This window comes from Salmo trutta, chromosome 33 (genome assembly GCF_901001165.1).
Source record: "Salmo trutta chromosome 33, fSalTru1.1, whole genome shotgun sequence".
Classification (NCBI taxonomy): Eukaryota; Metazoa; Chordata; class Actinopteri; order Salmoniformes; family Salmonidae; genus Salmo; species Salmo trutta.
This window is the reverse complement of record NC_042989.1, coordinates 38,145,150-38,159,461: the sequence shown is the minus strand read 5'-3', so window position 1 is coordinate 38,159,461 and position 14,312 is coordinate 38,145,150. Positions and strand designations below refer to the sequence as shown.

The window sequence follows — 14,312 nt, the reverse complement described above, 5'->3', positions numbered from 1 at the left end:
CATTTAACTAGCAAGCTTATCTAGTGTTAATTACCCTCCCTAAATCATTTAACTAGCAAGCTTATCTACTGTCAATTAACCTCCCTAAATCATTTAACTAGCAAGCTTATCTAGTGTTAATTAACCTCCCTAAATCATTTAACTAGCAAGCTTATCTACCGTTAATTAACCTCCCTAAATCATTTAACTAGCAAGCTTATCTAGTGTTAATTAACCTCCCTAAATCATTTAACTAGCAAGCTTATCTACTGTTAATTACCCTCCCTAAATCATTTAACTAGCAAGTTAATCTAGTGTAATTTAACCTCCCTAAATCATTTAACTTGCAAGCTTATCTACTGTTAATTACCGTCCCTAAATCATTTAACTAGCAAGCTTATCTACCGTTAATTACCCTCCCTAAATCATTTAACTAGCAAGCTTATCTAGTGTTAATTAACCTCCCTAAATCATTTAACTAGCAAGCTTATCTACTGTTAATTACCCTCCCTAAATCATTTAACTAGCAAGCTTATCTAGTGTTAATTAACCTCCCTAAATCATTTAACTTGCAAGCTTATCTACTGTTAATTACCCTCCCTAAATCATTTAACTTGCAAGCTTATCTACTGTTAATTACCCTCCCTAAATCATTTAACTAGCAAGCTTATCTAGTGTTAATTACCCTCCCTAAATCATTTAACTAGCAAGCTTATCTAGTGTTAATTACCCTCCCTAAATCATTTAACTAGCAAGCTTATCTACTGTTAATTAACCTCCCTAAATCATTTAACTAGCAAGCTTATCTACTGTTAATTACCGTCCCTAAATCATTTAACTAGCAAGCTTATCTACCATTAATTACCCTCCCTAAATCATTTAACTAGCAAGCTTATCTACCATTAATTACCCTCCCTAAATCATTTAACTAGCAAGCCAGTGCCCCCTAAGGGGCAACGTGAGGATTTACTTTTTTTGACGTTCTACGACGTCTCCATTTTCCAAGCGTATTGTTATTTTACGTTTGAAATGAAATGTAAACATTCCTTGTGTAACTCGTCTACAGGGTATTGCTGAGACTGAGATGGAGAAAGACCTGGCAAGGACCTTCAAGATCTTCTTCCATGGCAATGGAGATAAGGTGACACACACACTCGAGCGCACACACAAACACACAGACAGACAAATACACACACACACACACACACACACACACACACACACACACACACACACACACACACACACACACACAGACAAATACACACACACACACAGACAGACAAATACAGACAGACAGACAGACAGACAGACAGACAGACAGACAGACAGACAGACAGACAGACAGACTTAATGAAATGTATCTCTGTTGTGTTGTTCTCCAGGATAATGTTCCTACTATCAACACTGCTGGAGTTTGTGACAGAGGTGAGTCAGACAGGAAGTCCAAGTAACATTCTGATTGGAGGATAAGGACTGGATTGACAAGTTTGCACTGTGTGTGCTACAAAGTAAATTGCTGCAAATAAAAGAAATAAATACAAAATGTAATCTGCACACTGCAGTCTAACGTGTGTGTGTGTGTGTGTGTGTGTGTGTGTGTAGGTGGTCTGTTCGTAGGACTACCAGACGAGATACCCAGGAGTTCTATCCTCAGTGAGACTGCTCTGCAGTTCTACATCACTCAGTTCAAAGACAAGGGATTCAGGTACACACACATACTGGCAACGAAGAGAGAGGGAGGAGGATGGAATAAGGAAATGGAGGGGATGAGTGGAGGGGAGGGGAGGAGGAGGATGGAATAAGGAAATGGGGGGATGAGTAGAGTGGAGGGAAGGGAAGGGGAGGATGAAGAAGGGGAGGAAAGGAGGAGGAGGTAGAGGAGGAGGTGGAGGAGGAGGAGAGGAGGAGGAGGAGAAGGGGGAGGAGGAGGAGGAGGGGGGAGGAGGAGGAGGAGGAGGAGAAGGGGGAGGACGAGGAGGAGGGGGGAGGAGAAGGAAGAGCTGGAGGAGGAGAGGAGGAGGAGGGGGGAGGAGAAGGGGGAGGAGGTAGAGGAGGAGGTAGAGGAGGAGGAGGAGAGGTGGAAGAGGAGGAGAAGGAGAAGTGATTGACAGAGTGTTATGTGTTTTTCCAGAGGGCCGCTGAACTGGTACCGTAATGTTGTGAGCAACTGGAAATGGCTATGCTCCCGACCCAGGGCTAAGGTAGGGCTGTGTTTGCGTGTGTGTTTGTGTGTATCTGCACGTGAGCGTGCGTTACGTTGACACAGTTATACAGTATGTTGATAAATGACACTTTTCCTGTGTGTGTGTGTGTGTGTGTGTGTGTGTGTGTGTGTGTGTGTGTGTGTGTGTGTGTGTGTGTGTGTGTGTGTGTGTGTGTGTGTGTGTGTGTGTGTGTGTGTGTGTGTGTGTGTGTGTAGCTCTTGATGCCAGCTCTCATGGTGACCGCTGGTAAAGATCCTGTTCTGCTGCCTGTCTTCTCCAGGGGAATGGAAAACATGGTGATAACACACACACAGAAACACACACACACAGACTGACACACAGACTGACACACACACAGACAGACACACACACACACAGAAACACACAGACTGACACACACACACAGAAACACACAGACAGACTGACACACAGACAGACTGACACACACACAGACAGACACACACACAGACAGAAACACACAGACAGACACACACACAGACAGAAACACACAGACTGACACACACACACAGAAACACACAGACTGACACACACACACAGAAACACACAGACTGACACACACACACAGAAACACACAGACTGACACACACACAGACTGACACACACACACACAGAAACACACACACAGACTGACACACACACACACACAGAAACACACACACAGACTGCACCTGTTGTATCCTGTGAAGGCGAGAAATAAACTTTGATTTGACGCACGTATACTCACACATGTACACACACACACACACACACACACAGACAGACAGACAGACAGACAGACAGACAGACAGACAGACAGACAGACAGACAGACAGACAGACAGACAGACAGACGCAACACACACACATACACATAACACACACGCACACGTACACACTGTAGGCAGACACATTTGTGTAAGTTATATACGTAAATGTGTCAGGTCTGTGTGTTTCAGATCCCCAACCTAACCAGAGGACACATTGAGGAGTGTGGACACTGGACCCAGATGGAAAGGTGGGCCACAGTTTGTTTGCGAGTGTGTTCGTCCTTGCCCTTGCGTGTGTGTGAGAGTTCATAGTGTCAACCTTTTAACCATCTGTCCTTGTTGACCTCAGTAACCCCCCCTCCACACACACAAACACACACACACACACACACACACACACACACACACACACACACACACACACACACACAAACACTAGTGCTGAACGATTAATAAACAACTAATTGATCTACGTCGGTTCAATTACTTGAATTGTATTTACAGTGCCTTCAGAAAGTATTCCCCTTGACTTAATTCACAGTTTGTTGTGTTAAAGCCTGAATTCAAAATGGATCAAATATTTTTTTTCTCACCCATCTATACACAATACCCCATAAATGACAAAGTAATGTTTTTAGAAATGTTTGCAAATTTGATTTATTTATCAAATTCAGAAATATCTCATTAACTTAAGTATTCACACCCCTGAGTCAATACTTTGCAGAAGCATCTTTGGTGGCGATTACAGATTTACAGTCTTGGGTATGTCTGTATCAGCCTTACAGTCTCGGGTATGTCTGGATCAGCTATACAGTCTTGGGTATGTCTGGATCAGTTATACAGTCTTGGGTATGTCTGTATCAGCTATACAGTCTTGGGTATGTCTGTATCAGCTTTATAGTCTTGGGTATGTCTGGATCAGTTAAACAGTCTTGGGTATGTCTGGATCAGTTACACAGTCTTGGGTATGTCTGGATCAGCTATACAGTCTTGGGTATGTCTGTATCAGCGTTACAGTCTTGGGTATGTCTGGATCAGCTTTGCACATCTGGATTTGGAGATTTTCTCCCATTCTTCCTTGCAGAATTTGTCAAGCTCTATTGAGTTAGATGGGGAGTGGCATTGACCAACAATCTTCAAGTTTTTCCACAGATTTTCAATGGGATTCTATTCTTCACTCAAGGACTTTCCCATTCTTGTTCTGAAGCTGTTCTAGCATTGCTTTGGCTGTATGCTTTGATCATTGTCCTGTTGGAATGTACATTTTCATCAAGGATTTGCCTGTATTTGTCTCCATTCATTGCTCCCTCTATCCTTGCCAGTCTCCCAGTCCCTGCCACTGAAAAGCATCCCCATAGCATGATGCTGCCACCGCCTTGCTTCACGGTAGGGATGGTGTTAGACAGGTGATGAGCTGTGCCTTGTTTACTCCAGACATATAGTAGGTCTTTGCATTCAGGCGAAAGAGTAACATTTTTGTCTCATCTGACCACATAATCTTTTGCCTTATGCTCTCAGAGTCTTTCACGTACCTTTTAACAAACTCCAGTCGTGCTGTCATGTGCCTTTTTCTCAGGAGTGGTTTCCGTCTGGCCACTCTCCCATAAAGCCCAGATTGGTGAAGTGCTGTAGATAGACTGTTGTCCTTCTGGCAGGTTCTCCCAGCTCAACCAAGGAACTCTGTAGTTCTGTCAGAGTGGTCATTGGGTTCTTGGTCACCTCCCTGACCAAGGTTCTTCTTGCCCGGTTGCTCAGTTTGGTCAGACAGCCAGCTCTAGGAGGTAGTTACATATTTTTTCACTTTCCCAATGATGGAGACCACTGCGCTCTTGGAAACTTTCAACACTCTAGAAATTGTTTTCTACCCTTCCTTGGTTCCATCCATGTACAGTACCAGTCAAAAGTTTGGACATTCATACTAATTCCAGGGTTTTTCCACATTGTAGAATAATAGTGAAGACATCAAAACTATGAAATAACACATGGAGTTATGTAGTAACCAACAAAGTTATATTTGAGATTCTTCAAAGTAGCCACCCTTTGACTGACCTTCATGTCTTAAAGTAAGGATGGACTGTCATTTCTCTTTGCTTATTTGAGCTGTTCTTGCCATAATGTGGACTTGGTCTATTACCAAATAGGGCTGTCTTCTGTATACCACTCCTACCTTGTCACAACACAACTGATTGGCTCAAACGCATTAAGAAGGAAAGAAATTCCACAAATGAACTTTTTAACAAGTGTGGTGGAATTATTGTAATCAAAACGAGAGACTTTAGATTTCTTCAAAACAATCAAACAGTATTAATTAATTACTGCAGTAATGGAGCTGTTCGGTAATCACCCCTGGAGGTGATCACTGAGAACTCAACCAGCTGGTCGGTAAGCACCCCTGGAGGTGATCACTGAGAACTCAACCAGCTGGTCGGTAATCAGCCCTGGAGGTGATCACTGAGAACTCAACCAGCTGGTCAGTAATCATCCCTGGAGGTGATCACTGAGAACTCAACCAGCTGGTCGGTAATCACCCCTGGAGGTGATCACTGAGAACTCAACCAGCTGGTCGGTAATCAGCCCTGGAGGTGATCACTGAGAACTCAACCAGCTGGTCGGTAATCAGCCCTGGATGTGATCACTGAGAACTCAACCAGCTGGTCAGTAATCAGCCCTGGAGGTGATCACTGAGAACTCAACCAGCTGGTCGGTAATCACCCCTGGAGGTGATCACTGAGAACTCAACCAGCTGGTCGGTAATCACCCCTGGAGGTGATCACTGAGAACTCAACCAGCTGATTTGAGCCGCAGCATTTTATAGCAAAGTCCATCCTCCTTCAGTTTACATGACACACAACGGATGTATGGAATGGGTCACAAGGTTAAGATTAGTATGAAAGATACTTATAATTCACAGCAGACAGTATCTGCTGTAAAAACTGTTTTCATTGTGTAGAGACCAGTGTCTGGCCTCCCCCAAGTCCATACTGGAGCCATGTCTTCCTGGTACCGTATAGAACAGAAACATTAACTCGTGCTCCGGAATGCGGAGATGAAATGTGGAATCCCCAGAGACCTCGTAAATCTTCTGTCAGTGTTATCTCCCAGAGGCCCACTTTCAGTTCACACAGACACAATAGAGAGTTATAAGAACCCTATATTCTGTTGCATAACACAACCATTTGATGCAATAAAAGTATTATAACATAGGCTTGTAATTTCCACCATACAAAGCACACCTGTTAATTGAAATGCATTCCAGATGACTACCTCATGAAGCTGGTTGAGAGAATGCCAAGAGTGTGCAAAGCTGTCAAGGCAAAGGGCGGCTACTTTTGGTTACTTCATGATTTCATATATGTTATTTCATAGTTTTGAAGTCTTCACTATCATTCTACAATTTAGAAAATAGTAAAAAAATAAAGAAAAACCCTTAAATGAGTAGGTGTGTCCAAACTTTTGACTGGTACTGTATGTAAATGAGATATTTCTGTATTTCATTCTCAATAAATTTGAAAAGTTTTCTAAAAACATGTTTTCACTGTGATTATGAGCTACTGTCTGTAGATGGGTGATAAAAAAATCCATTGAATCCACTTTGAATTCAAATGGTAACTTTACAAGTAAAGTTGTGGGGCTAGCTAAAGCTCTTTAAACATTTGTTTGTTGTAGTGAAAGAAGTGTAAAAAAAATGTGGTTGAGGTATGTAACAGACCAGGACCAGAGCTACAGTAGTCAGGCTGTAACTCAACGAATTGTGGAATAAGTCAAGGGGTATGAGTATTTTCTGAAGGTACTATGCGTTATCTACTTTGAAGAACTAGTCAAAGGGGTTTCGTCAGCCAGCTAGCTACTAGCCTAGTTCAATATGATTACTCGTGGACTCGTGGAGATGGTTGGCTGGCTGCTACTGCCTGAGAAGATATGAGATTACTTTATTAAGGAATTAAAAAAGAAGAAAGTAATCAAATTAAAACGAAGTAGTGTAATAATATACACAACTGAAATATTTTATGAAAGTAAAGTAAAGTCATGTGAATAAATTATGTTTAATAAGTGATAAGCAGTAATGGGCATTCGCTAACATCATGTGTTGTTATAGCAACCCAGTGTGATGGATGAAGGCAGGTGATGGCTGAGGGAAATTAAAAAATATCTCAAGTACTTTCAAATCCTCAAATTATTTATTTTTTTATAACTGAAACCAAACCGACCTCAAAAAGCACTAATCGCTCAGCACTAATACAAAGACACAGACACACACACACACAGTCTAACCTTGTGGGGACACACAATTCAGTCCCATTCAAAATCCTATTTTCCCTAAACATTAACCCTAACCCGTACCCTTACTCTAAGCCTAAACCTAGCCTGAAAACCGGGCCTTGTTTTTATTTAAAAATTATATTTAATCTTTATTTAACTAGGCAAGTCAGTTAAGAACAGATTCTTATTTACTGTATTGGCCTACACTGGCCAAACCCGGACGACGCTGGGCCAATTGTGCGCCGCCCTATGGGACTCCCAATCACGGCCGGTTGTGATACAACCTGGAATCAAACCGGGGTGTCTGTAGTGACGCCTCAAGCACTGAGATGCAGTGCCTGAAACCGCTGCGCCACTCGGGAGCCTTAACCCTAAACCTAATTCTAACCCTGACACTAATTCTAATCTTAACCCTAAACCTAATTCTAACCCTGACACTAATTCTAATCTTAAACCTAAACCGCCTAGAAATAGCATTTAACTTTGTTGAGACTAACGGGTAGCCTAGTGGTTAAGAGCGAAAGTTTGCTGGTTTGAATCCCAGAGGCATCAAAGTGGAAGGCAGTAAAGCCCCCAACAACAAATACTCCCCGGATGTCGATTAAGGAAGCCCCCTGCCCCTCTCTGATTGAGGGGTTGGGTTGAATGCGGAAGACACATTTCGGTTGAATGCATTCAGTTGTACAACTGACTAGGTATCCCCCTTTCCCTTCCTGAAAGGTCGCTGGTTTGAATCTCCGACTAGGTGAAAATGATGTCGATGTGCCCTTGAGCAAGGCACTTAACACTAATTGCTCCTGTAAGTCACTCTGGATAAGAGTGACTGCTAAATGACTGTAATGTCAAATGTTAGGGTTAATTTTTTTAATCAGATTTTATGACCGTCGCGCTGTCAGCCAGTGACCACTATGCATAGCTGCTTCCAGAAAAACGTTAACTTCCCATAGTCACCTGGGCCCAGTTTTTCAAAAGTTATCTATCCACATTTCTAGTATTGGATAGGATTTACATGCATAGAAATATAATGAATAGAATGGGCGGTCCCCACTGAAGTCAATGATTCGTTCCATTTTATTTATTCTACTTCTTTGCATTTAATCCTACCTGATAAGTGAAATCCAGATAGAGAACTTTTTTAGAAACTGGGTACAGAATGTCAATAATACTCACATCTGACCCCTGATTTAAAGCCCTGCTGAGGATGGACGGGGTCAGATAGGGGTTAAAAGTTAAGGGGTCACAACTGCTGCTCTGCATGGTAAAGCTGTGTCTAAAGCAGTTGGTCCTTTTTGTGGTATAAACTGTGTGTATTAGCAAAAATATTTGTGTATATTGGCAGATAGATTAGGCATACCTTGGGTGCTTATATTGTGTGTGTGTGTGTGTGTGTGTGTGTGTGTGTGTGTGTGTGTGTGTGTGTGTGTGTGTGTGTGTGTGTGTGTGTGTGTGTGTGTGTGTTTTTCAGGCCATCTGAGCTGAACACCATTCTGATCTCATGGCTGAAGGACACTCACAGCAACACTGGGGTTGCCGTGACACCCAAGCTGTGATCAGTTACCATGACTGGCCACTCCTCGGAGCCTGGTTCCTCTCTAGGTTTCTTCCTAGGTTCCTGCAGGTTGACGTTTATTTGGATGAGTCTTGTCCTGGAGGCAGAGCTGAGCCATTTGCACTAGATGGGCCAGCTGCAAAGTCAAAATTGGATATATATATATATATATATATATATATATATATATATATATATATATATATATATACTGAACAAAAATATAAACGTGACATCCAACAATTTCAAAGATTTTACTGAGTTATAGTTCATATAAGGAAATCAGTCAATTTAAATACATATTAAGGCCCTAATGTATGGATTTCACATGTCTGGGCAGGGTCGTAGACCCACCAACTTTGGACCAATCAGAATGAGTTTTTCCCCATAAAAGGGCTTTATTACAGACAGAAATACTCCTCAGTTTCATCAGCTGTCCGGGTGTCTGGTCTCAGATTATCCCCCAGGTGAAGAAGCCGGGTGTGGAGGTCCTGGGCTGGCGTGGTTACACGTTGTCTGGGGTTGTGAGGTCAGTTGGACGTACTGACAAATTCTCTAAAATGATGTTGGAGGCACCTTATGGTATAGAAATGAACATTCAATTATCTGGCAACAGCTCTGGTGGACATTCTTGCAGTCAGCATGCTAATTGCACATTCACTCAAAATTTGAGACATCTGTGGCATAGTTTTGTGTGACAAAACTGCACATTTTATAGTGGCCTTTTATTGTCCCCGACACAAGGTGCACCTGTGTAATGATCATGCTGTTTAATCAGCTTCTTGATATGCCACATCTGTCAGGTGGATGGATTATCTTGGCGAAGGAGAAATGCTCACTAACAGGGATGAAAACAAATTTGTGGACACAATTTAAGAGAAATGCACTTTTTTTGCGTAGAGAACATTTCTGAAATCTTTTATTTAAGCTCATGAAACATGGGACCAACACTTCATATTTTTGTTCAGTATATAATTGAAAGTTGGGCATAAGGTTAACAGTGTGCTTAAGGTTAGTTTCTATAACTTTGTGACTGTGCCAGCTAGTGACCACCCTGCAGAGCTGCCTCCAGAACACGAGTCATCCCAATAAATGCTAACTTTCCTTCTAGGGAGTTTTTTTAAAACTATGCTTCTGCTTCAACATTGCTTGCTCTCTGGGGGGTTTTAGACTGGGCATCTGTAAAGCACTTGGTGACAACTGCTAATGTAAACATGGCTTTATAAATTACATTTAATTGATTGATTAACAATTTATTCCCCTTTAAGTGCATTACTTTTGAAAATGCACTTTCTAGTGCACTAGGAAATAGGCTGAGCATTTATAATGATTGGTTGTTATTATTACACAAGACGCTTGACTCTTCTGAAGAGATACATCCGCAGTGGGCAAAAAGGCTGTAACCACAACACTTCTAGCACGAGTTCTCAAAACTTCCCCTTTAAATGAGACATTTCATGAGAAAGTTTCGATTTAATATATGCAGATAAAAAATGTGTCCCCCTGAAAACCCATGGTGTAATTGGTCTGGTGCTTGATTAAGTTCTGGGTCCTTACATGTTAGGAGAAGATATGAAGAGATGCTAGAACCAGATCTAGAAGCTCCACCTTCTCTCTTTTGAAGTTAAGGACACATGTGATCCCGTGTAGCTCAGTTGGTAGAGCGTGGTGGTTTGCAACACCAGGGTTGTGGGTTCGATTCCCACGGGGGACCAGTACGGGGGGAAAAAAATGTATGCATTCACTACTGTAAGTCGCTCTGGATAAGAGCGTCTGCTAAATTACTAAAATGTAAATGCCCCCCCTTCCAAAAGATAGTGAAATTGTGGTTTGTCTAAATAACCATTGATGAAAAAAAAACAAACACCGGATCTATTGCTGGTCGTTAGCGATCGGGGCCCCTTAGTATTAAAGACAGAGTCTGTCCACCAGAGATTAGAGGCTGTGTGACAGACAGGATGGAATGACTGGAGGTTGGAGGGAGGAGAGAATAGGAATTACGTTTACAGAGTCTGTCCACCAGAAATGTTGCAACGATCGATGCATCCCGTCTATTTGATATGTTGTGGTTAGGCTACTTTGTGGACTGGCTGTCTGAGTTTATTTTATCCACACTGGCAGGGATATCATTTAACCAATAAGGCCCGAGGAGGTGTGGTATATGGCCAATATACCACGGCTAAGGGCAGTTCTTAAGCACGACGCATCGCGGAGTGCCTGGACACAGCCCTTAGCCATGGTATATTGGCCATATATCACAACCCCCCGAGGTGCCTTATTGCTGTTATAAACTGGTTACCAACGTAATTAGAGCAGTAAAAAAAATTAATGTTTTGTCGTAACCCGTGGTATATGGTCTGATACTCCACAGCTGTCGGACAATCAGCATTCATGGCTGGAACCACCCAGTTTATATGAGTTATTATTTGCTTTACTTCTATCATAACTTAACTATTAATATGCCTACTAGCTAACGACTATAATGTCATTATTATTCAACAATTATAATTTGAGGTGTTATGTAGACTGTGTGTCCTACTGTTGATTGAAAGCCCTGTTTTAATGGTATTTTCCTGCACCGGGCTTCATGCTATTAAACTGGCTGTGAGAAAGGTTGAGGGCTAGGTGAGACAGGAGGAGATTAGTGGGTGATGATTTGGACAACGTCACACTGGCTCTGTAACCCAGCGACACTCACCCACTCTCTGTCACTGAAGTCTCTCTCTTTCTGTTTCTCTATCTATCTCTCTCTCTCTCTCTCTCAGCCACAGAGCATGACCCCGCCCCTAACCAGACATTATAAGGACAGACCAACTGATTAGCGTATTCCTATTTACACCATTAGTATATTCATAGTCCACAGAATAGACTGTGTATGTTTAGTGAAGTATCTCTACTACACACAGTCCCTCTCTTCTGTCTGCGTGTGTTTTAGCCTGAGCGTTTAATAGAACCCCCACTCTCTGTCTTCAAGACTGAGCAGCTGTGGGTCTGACAGGACACTCTCTGTCTTCAAGACTGAGCAGCTGTGGGTGAGACAGGACACTCTCTGTCTTCAAGACTGAGCAGCTGTGGGTCTGACAGGACACTCTCTGTCTTCAAGACTGAGCAGCTGTGGGTGAGACAGGACACTCTCTGTCTTCAAGACTGAGCAGCTGTGGGTCTGACAGGACACTCTCTGTCTTCAAGACTGAGCAGCTGTGGGTCTGACAGGACACTCTCTGTCTTCAAGACTGAGCAGCTGTGGGTCTGACAGGACACTCTCTGTCTTCAAGACTGAGCAGCTGTGGGTCTGACAGGACACTCTCTGTCTTCAAGACTGAGCAGCTGTGGGTGAGACAGGACACTCTCTGTCTTCAAGACTGAGCAGCTGTGGGTCTGACAGGACACTCTCTGTCTTCAAGACTGAGTAGCTGTGGGTCTGACAAGACACTCTCTGTCTTCAAGACTGAGCAGCTGTGGGTCTGACAGGACACTCTCTGTCTTCAAGACTGAGCAGCTGTGGGTGAGACAGGACACTCTCTGTCTTCAAGACTGAGCAGCTGTGGGTCTGACAGGACACTCTCTGTCTTCAAGACTGAGCAGCTGTGGGTCTGACAGGACACTCTCTGTCTTCAAGACTGAGCAGCTGTGGGTCTGACAGGACACTCTCTGTCTTCAAGACTGAGCAGCTGTGGGTCTGACAGGACACTCTCTGTCTTCAAGACTGAGCAGCTGTGGGTCTGAAAGGACACTCTCTGTCTTCAAGACTGAGTAGCTGTGGGTCTGACAGGACACTCTCTGTCTTCAAGACTGAGCAGCTGTGGGTCTGACAGGACACTCTCTGTCTTCAATACTGAGCAGCTGTGGGTCTGACAGGTCACTCTCTGTCTTCAAGACTGAGCAGCTGTGGGTGAGACAGGACACTCTCTGTCTTCAAGACTGAGCAGCTGTGGGTCTGACAGGACACTCTCTGTCTTCAAGACTGAGCAGCTGTGGGTCTGACAGGACACTCTCTGTCTTCAAGACTGAGCAGCTGTGGGTCTGACAGGTCACTCTCTGTCTTCAAGACTGAGCAGCTGTGGGTCTGACAGGACACTCTCTGTCTTCAAGACTGAACAGCTGTGGGTCTGACAGGTCACTCTCTGTCTTCAAGACTGAGCAGCTGTGGGTCTGACAGGACACTCTCTGTCTTCAAGACTGAGCAGCTGTGGGTCTGACAGGTCACTCTCTGTCTTCAAGACTGAGCAGCTGTGGGTCTGACAGGACACTCTCTGTCTTCAAGACTGAGCAGCTGTGGGTGAGACAGGACACTCTCTGTCAGGTCACTCTCTGTTAGGTCACCTGACACAAACCAGTAGGTGATGGTGTTAGGACTTATTGATGACTGTGACTGTGGATCAATACCACCGCTGTTTCTAGACCCACTGGGACCACTGATGCACAGAGAGGAGGGACCGCGTGGGTACCAGAGGGTCAAGAGACAAAAGCCAATTTTGATCCAATGACTTTTTCTATTTATGCTTCAGGACATGTTATTACAGATGGTCTTATCAAACAGCTTTGCTCCACGGTGCTATACACACATTCATATGAACAAGGAGAAAGGGCTTCGAAGATGCAATGATATTTGTAAATAAATAATTTCCTTTATTGTGCCACGTCTTTTCATTCCCCAGAACACAAACACAACAGATTTATACTTTCTCCATTGTTTCATCCCCCACATCACAATAACAACAATATGAGATGGAATGCAATTATTTCACACTCATCCCTTAAACTGAAGACATAAACCCCTGCCTCTTTCTCTCTCTTTCTCCCTCTTTCTCCCTCTTTCTCTTTCTCCCTCTTTCTCTTTCTCCCTCTCTCTCTTTCTCTCTCTTTCTCCCTCTTTCTCTCTCTTTCTCTGACACACAGACACAGAGGAAACAGGGAAATTATTTTACTTTATTTAAATCAAATTTTATTAGTCACATGCGCCGAATACAACAGGTGTAGATCTTACCGTGAAATACTGACTTACGAGGCCTCAACCAACAATGCCGTTTTATATAATCTAGATAATGTTCACCCTGAACGTAAAAACTCAAATGAAAAGATAACATGACCCTATAACAGCAGACTGGACTGGAGTTATTATACACTACTACACTGGAGTTATACACTACACTGGAGTTAGTATACACTACACTGGAGTTGTACACTACACTGGAGTTATTATACACTACACTGGAGTTATTATACACTACACTGGAGTTATTATACACTACACTGGAGTTATTATCCACTACACTGGAGTTGTACACTACACTGGAGTTATTATCCACTACACTGGAGTTATTATACACTACACTGGAGTTATTATACACTACACTGGAGTTATTATCCACTACACTGGAGTTGTACACTACACTGGAGTTATTATCCACTACACTGGAGTTATTATACACTACTACACTGGAGTTATACACTACACTGGAGTTAGTATACACTACACTGGAGTTGTACACTACACTGGAGTTATTATCCACTACACTGGAGTTATTATACACTACACTGGAGTTGTACA

At 43.0% G+C, this 14,312-nt stretch overlaps 1 protein-coding gene across 1 annotated transcript in view; it reads left to right on the top strand.

The window, feature by feature from the left end:
* The window catches only part of ephx2 (epoxide hydrolase 2, cytoplasmic), a 53,653-nt gene extending 44,881 nt beyond the window's left edge, over positions 1-8,772 (top strand). Inside the window, exons 13-19 of the mRNA XM_029730865.1 lie at positions 1,046-1,120; positions 1,365-1,407; positions 1,585-1,687; positions 2,114-2,183; positions 2,402-2,482; positions 3,142-3,200; positions 8,678-8,772. Coding sequence (XP_029586725.1) covers positions 1,046-1,120; positions 1,365-1,407; positions 1,585-1,687; positions 2,114-2,183; positions 2,402-2,482; positions 3,142-3,200; positions 8,678-8,762 — 516 coding nt within the window. The 3' untranslated portion in view covers positions 8,763-8,772. The remainder of the gene's footprint in view (positions 1-1,045; positions 1,121-1,364; positions 1,408-1,584; positions 1,688-2,113; positions 2,184-2,401; positions 2,483-3,141; positions 3,201-8,677) is intronic.
* Positions 8,773-14,312: the final 5,540 nt, after the last annotated feature.